The sequence below is a fragment of the Dendropsophus ebraccatus genome, chromosome 2, assembly GCF_027789765.1.
Source record: "Dendropsophus ebraccatus isolate aDenEbr1 chromosome 2, aDenEbr1.pat, whole genome shotgun sequence".
Lineage (NCBI taxonomy): Eukaryota > Metazoa > Chordata > Amphibia > Anura > Hylidae > Dendropsophus > Dendropsophus ebraccatus.
The window spans coordinates 34,496,792-34,509,805 of NC_091455.1; the positions used below are offsets into that span (position 1 = coordinate 34,496,792).

The 13,014-nt window shown below is 46.0% G+C and overlaps 1 protein-coding gene across 1 annotated transcript in view; it reads left to right on the forward strand.

Moving 5' to 3' along the window:
* Positions 1-13,014, forward strand: part of CPQ (carboxypeptidase Q) — a 358,322-nt gene that overhangs the window by 290,485 nt on the left and 54,823 nt on the right. The window contains exon 6 of the mRNA XM_069957319.1: positions 91-182. Within this exon, the coding sequence (XP_069813420.1) occupies positions 91-182 (92 nt within the window). The remainder of the gene's footprint in view (positions 1-90; positions 183-13,014) is intronic.

The window sequence follows — 13,014 nt, forward strand, 5'->3', positions numbered from 1 at the left end:
AATAATGCCGCTATGTACACTACATATTAATAATATCAATAATTGTTACAAAGATTGGTTTATAAATCCAGTATTTCTTCTGTTTCTCAGGTCTTCAACCAAAAAGAACAATTCGTCTGGTGCTATGGACTGGGGAAGAACAAGGAGGAGTGGGGGCCAGCCAGTATTATAACAAACACAAGGTGAGGAGCCATTTCTGTACTTGCTGCATAACATAGCATTGGAATAGTCCACAAATGGTTGTAAATTTGGTTAAAGAAGAAGTCTGGCCATTTATAATATGTCAGCCGGCAGGGGGGAATTTGATCAGGAGTATGAACCTACCTCTCCCTGTGTCCGCAGTGGTGGGACTGGCCTCAGGACCCCCGCAGGAAGGCATTTTCCCTTGTGATGACAAGCCTGTCTCGGCTAATGGACTGGCCGCTCAGCCTATCAGTGACTGAAGCCGCAGTCCATCAGCCGTGTCATGATGTGTGCAGTTTCGGAGATCCCGGAGCCTGGCGAGGGTCCTGAGGCCGGTCCTGTCGCCCATTGCGGGCATGGGGAGAGGTAAGGTCATACTCCTGATAATATTCCCCCCTGCCCCTGCTGGCTGCCAGATTTAAAAAATGGCTGGACTTCTCCTTTAAATATTTGGTGCCTAGAACTCAAAATTTGTCACTGTGGGACAGCCATGGATACTCATGATTACCGGTATGAGCGTGTTCTGTATTCCCCCAAAGATCCTATAACATCCTGAGTTCAGTAGTTGTCAGCTCTTTGACCAATTACATGTAAATGAGATTTATAGGGACTTCTTTGTCTAAACAAACACACTTGTGATGAATATAATATGTAAATACCCTTACAAAATAAAATCAACTGGGTCCTAAACCTTGAACAATATGTATATCAGAGTAAGAGTAGACAGTGAAATATTTTAACATGTAATATAAAATGTCTTGTGGCATAAAATAACATACAGTAACATATAAATAAATAAAAAGGGATTTTGGTCTAGTCTTATGATTGTACAACACAACCAAAAGCTGGTGTAAGGAGGCATCCCATAACTTAGAAGCATGACAAGGTGGATGTGTGGGGTCTTGGACATTCTGGGCCTCATTTACTAACAATTCATCATTTTTAAGCCATTGTGTCTCTTTTTTTCATGCCAAATTCATGAATGTGACGCACACCCTATGTAAATATGGAAGGTTTTTCACAGGAAAAAACTAAAACCTGAGCATCTCGCCATTCTAGAGGTGGCTGGTTTTTAGAATTAAAAATCCATCAAAAAATGATGGTTTGATTAGTAAATCTGTCAGTTGTGGGAGACACAGAGACGTGTCAGGAGGACATCGGGTGGAGGCTGGAGAGGTCTTTATATAAACATCTTTATTATTTACTATACACTGATGCCAAGTACCCTTTTAATCAGCCGTCATCAGTGCATCACCCACTACAAAGAGTGATGCGTGGACGATAATTTTTAAACTTGTTGAAAGACAACAATCAGCCAACAAATGGACGATTGCTCGCTGCTTGCCTGATCGTTGCCTTGTTATGATATATGATATATTTGTATGCATTGCACAGCTGAAGGAAGGTAACGGGTTAATGTTTTATGTGTACCATGTGTTACTATTGACCAAAAGGAGGTGCTCTCTACTTCTAACCAATCCTTTCTCTTCTTTCATATGCACACACTCATCCCCACCACTCACAGGGAAGTTGACTCCAGGCCCCTGTAGGAGGAGACACTGGTGGAGGAAATGCACAGTCAGTCGTAACCAGATTCTTAGAGAGAAAAGACTCAAAACCTACTGTTCCTGCTGTAAATAAGCCAGGGCCTGGCTAATGCCAGGACCCCTGACAGGGACAAAGGTTAGTCTAATCTAGACACTCAGGTGTGTACAGATGCAGCTAGAGACAACCAGTTCTTTAACCACTACATTCAGTTTGCAGTGCTAAGCGAGGAGTCCAGGAACACCCTAACCCACACCGAGAACACGTCTAAAAAGTGCAGGGGCAGTATCCTGAACACAAAAGGAACTAGCCTGGATAGGACAAAGCTACTGTAAAGAAGGTCTACGTATCCTATTTTGCAATGCAGGTAACTGGGACAACCCTGGACACTTAGCTAAGCCCAGATAACCACGGCTGTGGCTTGTAGTACCCTGACCGGATAGGTAACTCAACACTATAGGGCACAAGGTGATCAGACACAGCGTAAACACAACTACAAGTAAACTTCTCACTATAAAGTATATATCTTCAAGTTCCGGCAGAGTACACAGCTACTCTGGCTTGGGACTTCTTGGACAAGCTCTTCTCCTCTGCTCAACTCTCCAAGCACCGCTACAACTACCTCTTTTCTACTCTATTTCTCCCAGCACCTCCTTAAGCACGAGTTTCAGTATTAAAAGTCTGTATCCAAGATTTATCTATTCTGCAAAAGTGTATTGTACTGCGGAAAGACTGCACAAAAGCTGTTCTATTTTTACATCATTGGGACTGCCACTCATTTCTACCATGACAAGAGCCCAAGGGACCCACTACAACCCCGCAGGTTACCAACCATTTGAGGAGTACAGCCAGCCACACCAACAAAGCAGGTACCAACATCACACCTGTGTGCTGGACAAGCACCGTCATCACGACACAACCACCACTCAGTGGGTCACCACAGAATGTTAATCTACATTTTAACTGGAATTATCCCAGAATAATAGCTAATTAAATAAGTAACGTCTTAAGAAGGCATAAAGCTGGGTCACACTTCTCCCAGTGTAGAGATGTTGTTGGCTGCACATTATGGGTGGTGTCATTGCCCCGTTGTCTCCCAACAAAAACACTTACAGGAAAACTTGCTGTTTCTAAGAAACATGATGTACATAGAAATCAAACTAAAGAAGGTTTTCCTTTATAAATCTCATTCCAGTTACGAGGACACTAAGGGGGGGAATTCATGGTTGAGTCTAACAGCTGTGATTTTTCTATCTAGCTTTAGCCATTCTTATTTCTCCTTGTGCTTGATGAATTTATCAAAAATTGTGCACATCCCCAAAAAGTTGCAGACGGCTTAAACATTGCACACAGTATTTTTTGCACCGACATCTCTGCTTGTCTTTAAAGAATAGAAAAGGTGTTTCCATTTGTGCATGGCTGCTGGAAGTGATTACATTCAAAGCAAGCGGGCAGCATAGTCATGGCTGGGTTTGGCTGTGGGGATGCGCTGCAGAGTGTGACACATGCAGCTCTGCTACATCTGCTCTAGATACGCTGCAGTGTGACATGTTCAGCAATGCTATGTGGAATACATCCATATGGAAGAAGGAGCTCCAATATAGAGACACACGGTGCTGCTAAGCAAGTCAAGAGATAGAGTCCAGCACAATTCTTCAGCAGATAAAGAATAAATAGAGCAGCGGCACTCACCCCGTCTTCTCTTTTGCACTTGTTTTTGTCCTCCCTCACCTGTGTGCTGATGGGCACAAACAATATGTGTTTTTGATACTTCAATAAAGACAAAAGAGAAGACTGGGTGAGTGACGTTGCTCTATTTATTTTTAGGCTGGGTTCACACACTGTATACTTCAGGCAGTATTTGGTCCTCAAGTCAGGTCCTCATAGCAACCAAAACCAGGAGTGGATTGAAAACACAGAAAGGCTCTGTTCACACAATGTTGAAATTGAGTGGATGGCCGTCATATAACGGTAAATAACTGCCATTATTTCAATATAACAGCCGTTGTTTTAAAATAACAGCAAAAATTTGCCATTAAATGACGGCCATCCACTCAATTACAACATTATGTGAACATAGCCTTTCTGTGTTTTCAATCCACTCCTGGTTTTGGTTGCTATACAGCCTCACAAATACAGCCTCAAATATACATAGTGTGAACCCAGCCTTAATCTATGTGGAATACATACTTGGGGCAGTGTGTGTGGGGGGGCAGGATGGGATGCCTACACATAGTAGAATACATACTGGGGTGATATTAGGCACTTCAGTGAAAAAACGAACATGGAGGTAACAACGGACGCAATCACAGATTGTTTTTCACGGCTCACTGATGTGATATTATGCATTATTTATGCGGCTGGGAGAACTTCATTAGTGCTAAATTGGGATTTGGGTGCATCCGTGTGTGCCCGCATCCCAATTTACCATAGCACACAATGCAGAGTACGGCCGGAGCCACCCTCTCCATTGTGTGAACTGACATGTCTGTGCAGCTGTTATTCAATGAATAGGGGCTGCACAAAACTGACATGTGAGTTTTCCATGCGGCTGGTTGAAATCCCGGCCGGAGTGTATACCATGTGTATACATTCCATCCGGGATTTCAATCATTTTGCATTAATCACAGCCGTTGTTGCAAAGTAAAAGATACTTTGTGTGAACATAGCCTCATCATGTGTGATAAGATTTGTAAGAGGTTTGTAAAAATACAAAAACGTATAAAAATTTCCTTTTTATGCTTTAAAAATGTAAACTAAACCCAGTGACCATATATATATATATAGCACTGGGCCAAGTGCAATTCCACAAATTATGCAAATATTAAATATATTAAAAAAGCAAATACCATGTAATAAGAATGAGAGGAGCTAACATCCTGAATCCTAAAAAAAATAAAATTATAATCATGTTAACTTTACTTTCTGTGACTATAAGGGAGATCACTGGAGCCTAGCAAGCAGAGATCAGTGGGGAAGCATTGGCAGGGGGGCAGCAGGGATGTCAAGATTGGCAGGTGAAGACAAGACACGGGACAGTGGGCCCTGAATCTGATCCCACCCACTGACACCTGCCTACTTGCCTCGGACGACCCTAAGCGGTCGCGGACAACCACGAAGACAATCCCTATGCTGTATACGTGCAAAACATAAAACGCAGACAGACAGACAAACACAATGCGGGGAGTCAACTAGCCAAGTCAGAAACCGAACGAGCAGCGAAGTACCAAATCAGAAAGACACGGGAAGTCAGGGGACAGGCAAAGGTCAGATTCCAGGCAAGACAATAGAGAAAGGGTATGGCAGAATACAGGGGACTGGGGAGCTGGGATCAGAAACAACTAATAGCCAGCGACGTGAGCTGGTTAGTGAGAATACTTTATACTGGGTCAGGAGGCCGGACCAGCACACCATTGGTCCGACCTCCTGATCCCAAAGACACAGCAGCTGGCATGCTGCGGACCGGGTGGGGAAGCGATCCGCCCCTCAGCCCGAGCATAATGCCGTTCAGCTGCAGAGTCTGGGCGGCCGCCGTGAGTGACTCGGAGCCGCCAGGTTACCAGGGACGCCGTCGGGTCTCCATGACGTCACTCGGCTAGGGCGGCCGCGTCGGCGCTGAGTCCTAGCGCCGACCGACGGAGCCGGGACTGAAGATGACGCCGCAGGAGCCATGGCAGGTGAGTTCTTAACAAGGGAATTAGGAAAGTGAGTACTACTACTTTTATTCTTTTATATGATTATTAGCTGTTTGTAAAAAAAAATTGAGGTTGGATAAGCACTTAATAAATTCTGCTTTTCTTTCCTAAAAAAGATAAGTTTGGAAGAGCGGAGTTATTTTTACAGCTCGTATATAATGACCCCCCCAGAGTTGTTCCCATTGTTATTTTCGGTTGGGTCCTGTCTGGTGCCCAAGTTTCTTACATTTTGGTTGATGTTACATAGTTTTTAATTAACTTGAATGGCTTAAAGTTTTATGATGTGACCTATGCTTGAAAAGAATTGTTGGAACGTTCCATTGTGTAACTGCTGTGAGAGGAGACTGCTAGGTGCAATGTGGTTCAGATCCCGGAGTTTGTTTTGCTTTTCTATTCATCAGCCTCTGAAGTGTTCGGCAGAAGTCACACTATAGAAGTCTGATAGATCAGTTTCCAAGGATTTCACAAATTGTCGGTTGATAAACAAAGATAGGATGGAAGAAAGAAGCAAAATGGATTGAAAAAACAAAAACTATAAAACATTGACTCAAAGTAAACCTCCAATTATCAACCCCTTAAATCCATAAATCAATAGCACAAAGATAAACTTCATAATAAATCTTCAAGATTAGGCAACAGTGGCGTCTGTTGGAGGCGTACGTGGGAGGATTGCTGATAATATTTACTGTACCACACGATAGACCTGGCAAATATAGCGTGAAAGGAACCTTTGTGGTTTGTTTAGGGACATTGTCTAGTCTTCTGAAAGATAGGCTGGTTAGGTAGTTCTTAAAGCAAATCGGAGGAAACCCCTGCCCCTCTATGGCGCTGCTCCATTGATTGTAATGAAGCAACATCATAGAGGCCAGGGGTTTCTTCCCTATGGGGGCGGGCCGGCCCGCCTCCAGTGCTTCAGCTCCAACTGGTGCCCGGGAATAGAACGGCACCGTCGGCACCATCGGGCTGCGGTTCAAAAAAAGGACAGCAGCACCAACATGCCTGTGCTGACGCCGCTCTATCCATGTTAATATCAGAAAAGTGATGTACCGGTGGTACATTGGCTTTAATTCTCTTCTTGGTCCAGTCTTCAGTCCTCCTTTAGGCAGTGTGTGGATGTAGAGATGAGGACTAGAGATGAGTGAACACTTAAATGCTCGAGAGCTTGTTGCTTTTACAATGCTCAACAAGCCCCATTAGAAATAATAGGGGAATCGAACATTAAGCTTTAAAATCTCACAAAGTGACAATCTGGCCCCCACAGGATTAGGTTAACCCCTGGGGTCCTGATTGTGTTCTGTTGGTAGGGTGGGGATTATACTTTTATTCTTACCGCTTAATTTTTTTTAAGGCTTCTATCTTCACTATTGCCGGTCAGGCAGTCAGGACACTGCTGAATCCTCTGATAGTGAAGATAGACACTAAAAGACTAGAGCATCGAGTATAATTTGAGCCCCCCCATGGGTTCATGGCTGGGGATATGCATTGTGCAGCTCCACTGCCCTAAATCTTGTTGGTCCTTTCAATAAACTTTTTGTATAGCGAGCAGTACAAGGTACATATAGCTCAATCAAGCACCCCAATGCAAGACCACGCACCATGCACGACCAAGCATGCTCGCTCAACACTAGTGAGGACACATACAATGTTGAGGTCTCTCCATCACAGAGATTGAACCCTACTGAATTTACAGTAATAACAAAGCAAATTGCTTATCAGCTGGCCCCTTTAGAACTCCGTGCCACGCTTTGCCGCTCTGCTCCAGGTGCCGGGAAAAGCTGGTTCCAGTCCTGGGAAACTGAGAAGTTCCCCAGAACTGGATGCAGCTTTTCCAGGCATCCAGGGAGGAGCAGCATGGAGCAACCGTTTAACAGAGTTAAAAGGCAGCAGGCTGAAGAGCGGGTTTCCAAGCTAACAGAGTGATTTGCTTCATTACTACTGTAAATTTGCTCATCTCTTATTATAATGGAACATGGAACAGAAGTTATTACTGTTTCTGATCCAGCAACAGCTTCTAGTCTGGGGGCAGAGGCCTTGGGATACCCAGACAACAGACCTTCTTATGCCACTGCATCACCAACAACTTTCTTTAAGACCATTTAAATGTCACTGATAGTTTTAACAGCAGTATTTAAATGGTTAAATAGCCATAACTTCAATTGCCCCATGCTGGCTATTAGCGGCAGCCCCAAGCTGAAATGATCTGCAAGTCGCTGGGTATGGAGTGGGCTAGCGTTCCGAGCCCTCTCCTTACCCCCTTAACAGCCCCCTGATGAAAATAAACATCATTGCTCAGTAAGGGTATGCTCATGCTTCACATGTCAATTCGTTGTGCGTAGAGCGGCGGCGCGCGAGGCATCCCTTTGACACACTGAGGCAGGTAGGATTCTGCGGCGGGGGCTCCACCATGGAATTCTGTCTGTTTTAGTCAGTGTGAACATACCCTAAGGGGTTAAACTCTTTTTTTATTCTTTGCTTTTATTTTTCAGTTTGAATAGCAATAAGCAATACTGTAATGACATATTACCTGCTCTGTAATAAATAATTCATCAAGTGACTCTCAGGTCCGGCCAGTGGAAACCACAGAATTTGTGCCCGTCATTCGGACCTGTCCAGCAGTATCCTGATTTGAGAGACACCAGATCTTAAGATCCAGAGGAGAGCAAACAAAAAAGAGTTATACCTCCGGAGGAAAAAAAAATCCTTCCTGACCCCAAAAGTAACAAATGGATATATCCCTGGCTCACAACTAGCCTGCTGTATATTGCTTTATATATGTAGGGAATTATAGGCTCAGGAGAACCTATCCTGTAAGGAGACATTATTACTATTACATATACATCCTGCTTCTAAGAGCTTACAATCTAATGTATAATTTATAGCCTGTGCTGGAGAGCTTATAGGCTAATATACAATAAATGCCCTGCTCCTAAGAGCTTACAATCTAATATACTATATAGGCCCTGCTTCTAAGAACTTACAATCTAATATACTATATACACCCTGTTCCTAAGAGCTTACAATCTAATATAATATATAGGCCCTGCTTCTAAGAACTTACAATCTCATATACTCATATACACTCACTGGCCACTTTATTAGGTACACCATGCTAGTAACGGGTTGGACCCCCTTTTGCCTTCAGAACTGCCTCAATTCTTCGTGGCATAGATACAACAAGGTGCTGGAAGCATTCCTCAGAGATTTTGGTCCATATTGACATGATGGCATCACACAGTTGCCGCAGATTTGTCGGCTGCAGATCCATGATGCGAATCTCCCGTTCCACCACATCCCAAAGATGCTCTATTGGATTGAGATCTGGTGACTGTGGAGGCCATTTGAGTACAGTGAACTCATTGTCATGTTCAAGAAACCAGTCTGAGATGATTCTAGCTTTATGACATGAAAATGCTGAAAGTAGCCATCAGATGTTGGGTACATTGTGGTCATAAAGGGATGGACATGGTCAGCAACAATACTCAGGTAGGCTGTGGCGTTGCAACGATGCTCAATTAGTACCAAGGGGCCCAAAGAGTGCCAAGAAAATATTCCCCACACCATGACACCACCACCACCAGCCTGAACCGTTGATATAAGACAGGATGGATCCATGCTTTCATGTTGTTGACGCCAAATTCTGACCCTACCATCCGAATGTCGTAGCAGAAATCGAGACTCATCAGACCAGGCAACGTTTTTCCAATCTTCTACTGTCCAATTTCGATGAGCTTGTGCAAATTGTAGCCTCAGTTTCCTGTTCTTAGCTGAAAGGAGTGGCACCCGGTGTGGTCTTCTGCTGCTGTAGCCCATCTGCCTCAAAGTTGGACGTACTGTGCGTTCAGAGATGCTCTTCTGCCTACCTTGGTTGTAACGGTTGGCTATTTGAGTCACTGTTGCCTTTCTATCAGCTCGAACCAGTCTGCCCATTCTCCTCTGACCTCTGGCATCAACAAGGCATTTCCGCCCACAGAACTGCCGCTCACTGGATGTTTTTTCTTTTTCGGACCATTCTCTGTAAACCCTAGAGATGGTTGTGCGTGAAAATCCCAGTAGATCAGCAGTTTCTGAAATACTCAGACCAGCCCTTCTGGTACCAACAACCATGCCACGTTCAAAGGCACTCAAATCACCTTTCTTCCCCATACTGATGCTCGGTTTGAACTGCAGGAGATTGTCTTGACCATGTCTACATGCCTAAATGCAGTGAGTTGCCGCCATGTGATTGGCTGATTAGAAATTAAGTGGTAACGTGCAGTTGGACAGGTGTACCTAATAAAGTGGCCGGTGAGTGTAGGCCCTGCTTCTAAGAGCTTACAATCTAATATACTATATATGCCCTGTTCCTGAGAGCTTGCAATCTAATACACAATACTGTTCCTCAAAGCTTACAGACACATCGGCGTACCAGCACTACACTGACAGCAGTGCCAAAAGCAGTTGGCTCTCTTCTCTGTATAGTGGTTTTCTGGACAACCTCTTTAATTTTTCAGTATAACTTTATCTATTGATTTAAAGTGTCACTGTCGTTTAATTTTTTTTTATACAGAAATCAATAGTACAGGCGATTTTAAGAAACGTTGTAATTGGGTTTATTAGCGGAAAATGCAATTTTATCTCCCCCCTGTCTTCATGGTTGTCTATGGGGAGAGGAGGGGTGGAGGGAGACGAGGCACTAAAACAGGACAACAAAGAGTTAATTTACAGCTACATCATGGGGCTCTCTCCTCTGAAGTCAGCACTGACCTCTCTGACCTCTGAATACCTGCTTTCACACAGCTCCCACTGTGTAATCCTTTGTTCTCTGCTCTCTGCTGACAACAAATCTCCCTCCTCCCCCTCTCCCCTCTCCATAGATTACATAGGGGTCGACTGATGTAAAAGAGTCAAGATTTCTTTATAATGAGCAGTGAATGAGAGGGGGAGGGACCCGGGGAAAGTCTTTTTGAATGCAGATAATGGCATATTTGCCTAATAAATGCAATTACAAAGTTTCTTAAAATTGCCTGTACTATTGATTTCTGCAAAAAGAAAAAAAAAAAAACACACAACAGTGACACTTAAAACCTCCGCTCATCCTGGGCTTAGGAGTCCAGTGGGCGTTCCTACTTCGTGGCTGACAGTCTTTCCTGTATGAGGCTATGTTCACACTACGTAAGTCTCCAGACGTAGCGCGTTCCGTGAATAAGCGGCTGGAGACTTACGTAGTTTGCTTTCAATGGAGAGTATACGATATACGGCGGCACAGTTCACACTTACGCCAGGATCGCACGCGGCGCCGTGAAAAATGAACCAGACCATTGTTTGAGGACGAAAATGCCGTAACTTACGCCCGTAGCGTAACATGCGGTCCCGTACGTAGTGGTGATTTCTTCATTTTCCTATCTTTTTGTGCCGATCCAAAAGGTTCTGTGGGGTGACCGGGGCTAGGCGAAGATTTCCAAGTAAAAGACCGCTGTCAGATCGCTACGTAGGGCACTCGGGAAGCGTAAGTAGACTTCGGGCGTAAGTTCGCGCTCCGTACGTAGCCGGCCGCAAGTAGTGTAAATCCCCCTCCGGAGTTTACCGCGTATATGTCCGGCCGCAAAAATATACGCAGTGTGAACATAGCCTGAATCAGTGGCGTAGCTACCATTGGTGCAGAAGTCGCCATGGCGACCGGGCCCGGTGCCTGGGGGGGCCCCGGCAGGCAACCACCCTCCCCTCTCACTCACCACTTCACTGCTCCTGCCCACTGTGTGTAATGATCTCCCCTCTCCCAGGATGCTGTGGCCCCTCCCTCAGGCCGTACAGTGACGGCAGTAGGAGGTTGTGTGTGCAGCACAGAAGGGGAAGCAAGAGCTTTGCCGTCCATGGCTCCTCCCGGCCTGCAGGGGGCGCAGGGCTGAGCATTTCCTCAGAAGCCAGAGAGTCAGCAGTGACAGCAGGTAAGTGTACTGTGTCACTGATCTGTGTGTGAGATGGAGCTGGAGGAACAGGCAGCTGTAATGACTGTTCTGTCCTGTTCTCCTGAGATCAGTCATGTCGGAGGTTACCCTCCCCCCCCCCCCCCTCCTCTCTTATGTGGCTGCTCTGTTGTATAGTCTGTGTGGCTGCAGAAGTCGAGTCAGGGAAGATAGGATGGGGGAGGATCAGTCTGTGTGGATGCAGGATCAGAGCAGTTCTGGCTCCATAGTCCTGTCCTGTGTTCAGAGACCCCCAGCCCCCCCTCACTGCCCTCCTAAAGATGGATCCCAGCCCCCCCTCACTGCCCTCCTAAAGATGGATCCCAGCCCCCCCTCACTGCCCTCCTAAAGATGGATCCCAGCCCCCCCCCCTCACTGCCCTCCTAAAGATGGATCCCAGAGCCCCTCACTGCCCTCCTAAAGATGGATCCCAGCCCCCCCCCCTCACTGCCCTCCTAAAGATGGATCCCAGAGCCCCTCACTGCCCTCCTAAAGATGGATCCCAGAGCCCCTCACTGCCCTCCTAAAGATGGATCCCAGAGCCCCTCACTGCCCTCCTAAAGATGGATCCCAGCCCCCCCCCCTCACTGCCCTCCTAAAGATGGATCCCAGAGCCCCTCACTGCCCTCCTAAAGATGGATCCCAGAGCCCCTCACTGCCCCCCTAAAGATGGATCCCAGAGCCCCTCACTGCCCTCCTAAAGATGGATCCCAGAGCCCCTCACTGCCCTCCTAAAGATGGATCCCTGAGCCCCCCTCACTGCCCTCCTAAAGATGGATCCCTGAGCCCCCCTCACTGCCCTCCTAAAGATGGATCCCAGAGCCCCCCTCACTGCCCTCCTAAAGATGGATCCCAGCCCCCCTCACTGCCCTCCTAAAGATGGATCCCAGAGCCCCTCACTGCCCTCCTAAAGATGGATCCCAGAGCCCCCCTCACTGCCCTCCTAAAGATGGATCCCAGAGCCCCTCACTGCCCTCCTAAAGATGGATCCCAGAGCCCCTCACTGCCCTCTTAAAGATGGATCCCAGAGCCCCTCAGCAGGGTGGTGGGTGTGCAGCCATACTGTGTATGTCCTAGTGTACATGTGTCATGTAGGTGTAACAGGGGTGTGCATTCATCTGCCTTTGAATGTAATGTATATCTGTGATCTCTTTACAACTCATGATAAATGTATCCATCCTGCCTCATGCTTGTTCCCACACTGTGCCACATATATCTGTCCCGTCCCCCCCCGGTATGATAGTATATGTACAGTGAGGATAGATGCCCCCGGTATGATGGTATATGTACAGTGAGGATAGATGCCCCCGGTATGATGGTATATGTACAGTGAGGATAGATGCCCCCGGTATGATGGTATATGTACAGTGAGGATAGATGCCCCCGGTATGATGGTATATGTACAGTGAGGATAGATCCCCCCCCGGTATGATGGTATATGTACAGTGAGGATAGATCCCCCCCGGTATGATGGTATATGTACAGTGAGGATAGATGCCCCCCGGTATGATGGTATATGTACAGTGAGGATAGATGCCCCCCGGTATGATGGTATATGTACAGTGAGGATAGATGCCCCAGGTATGATGGTATATGTACAGTGAGGATAGATGCCCCAGGTATGATGGTATATGTACAGTGAGGATAGA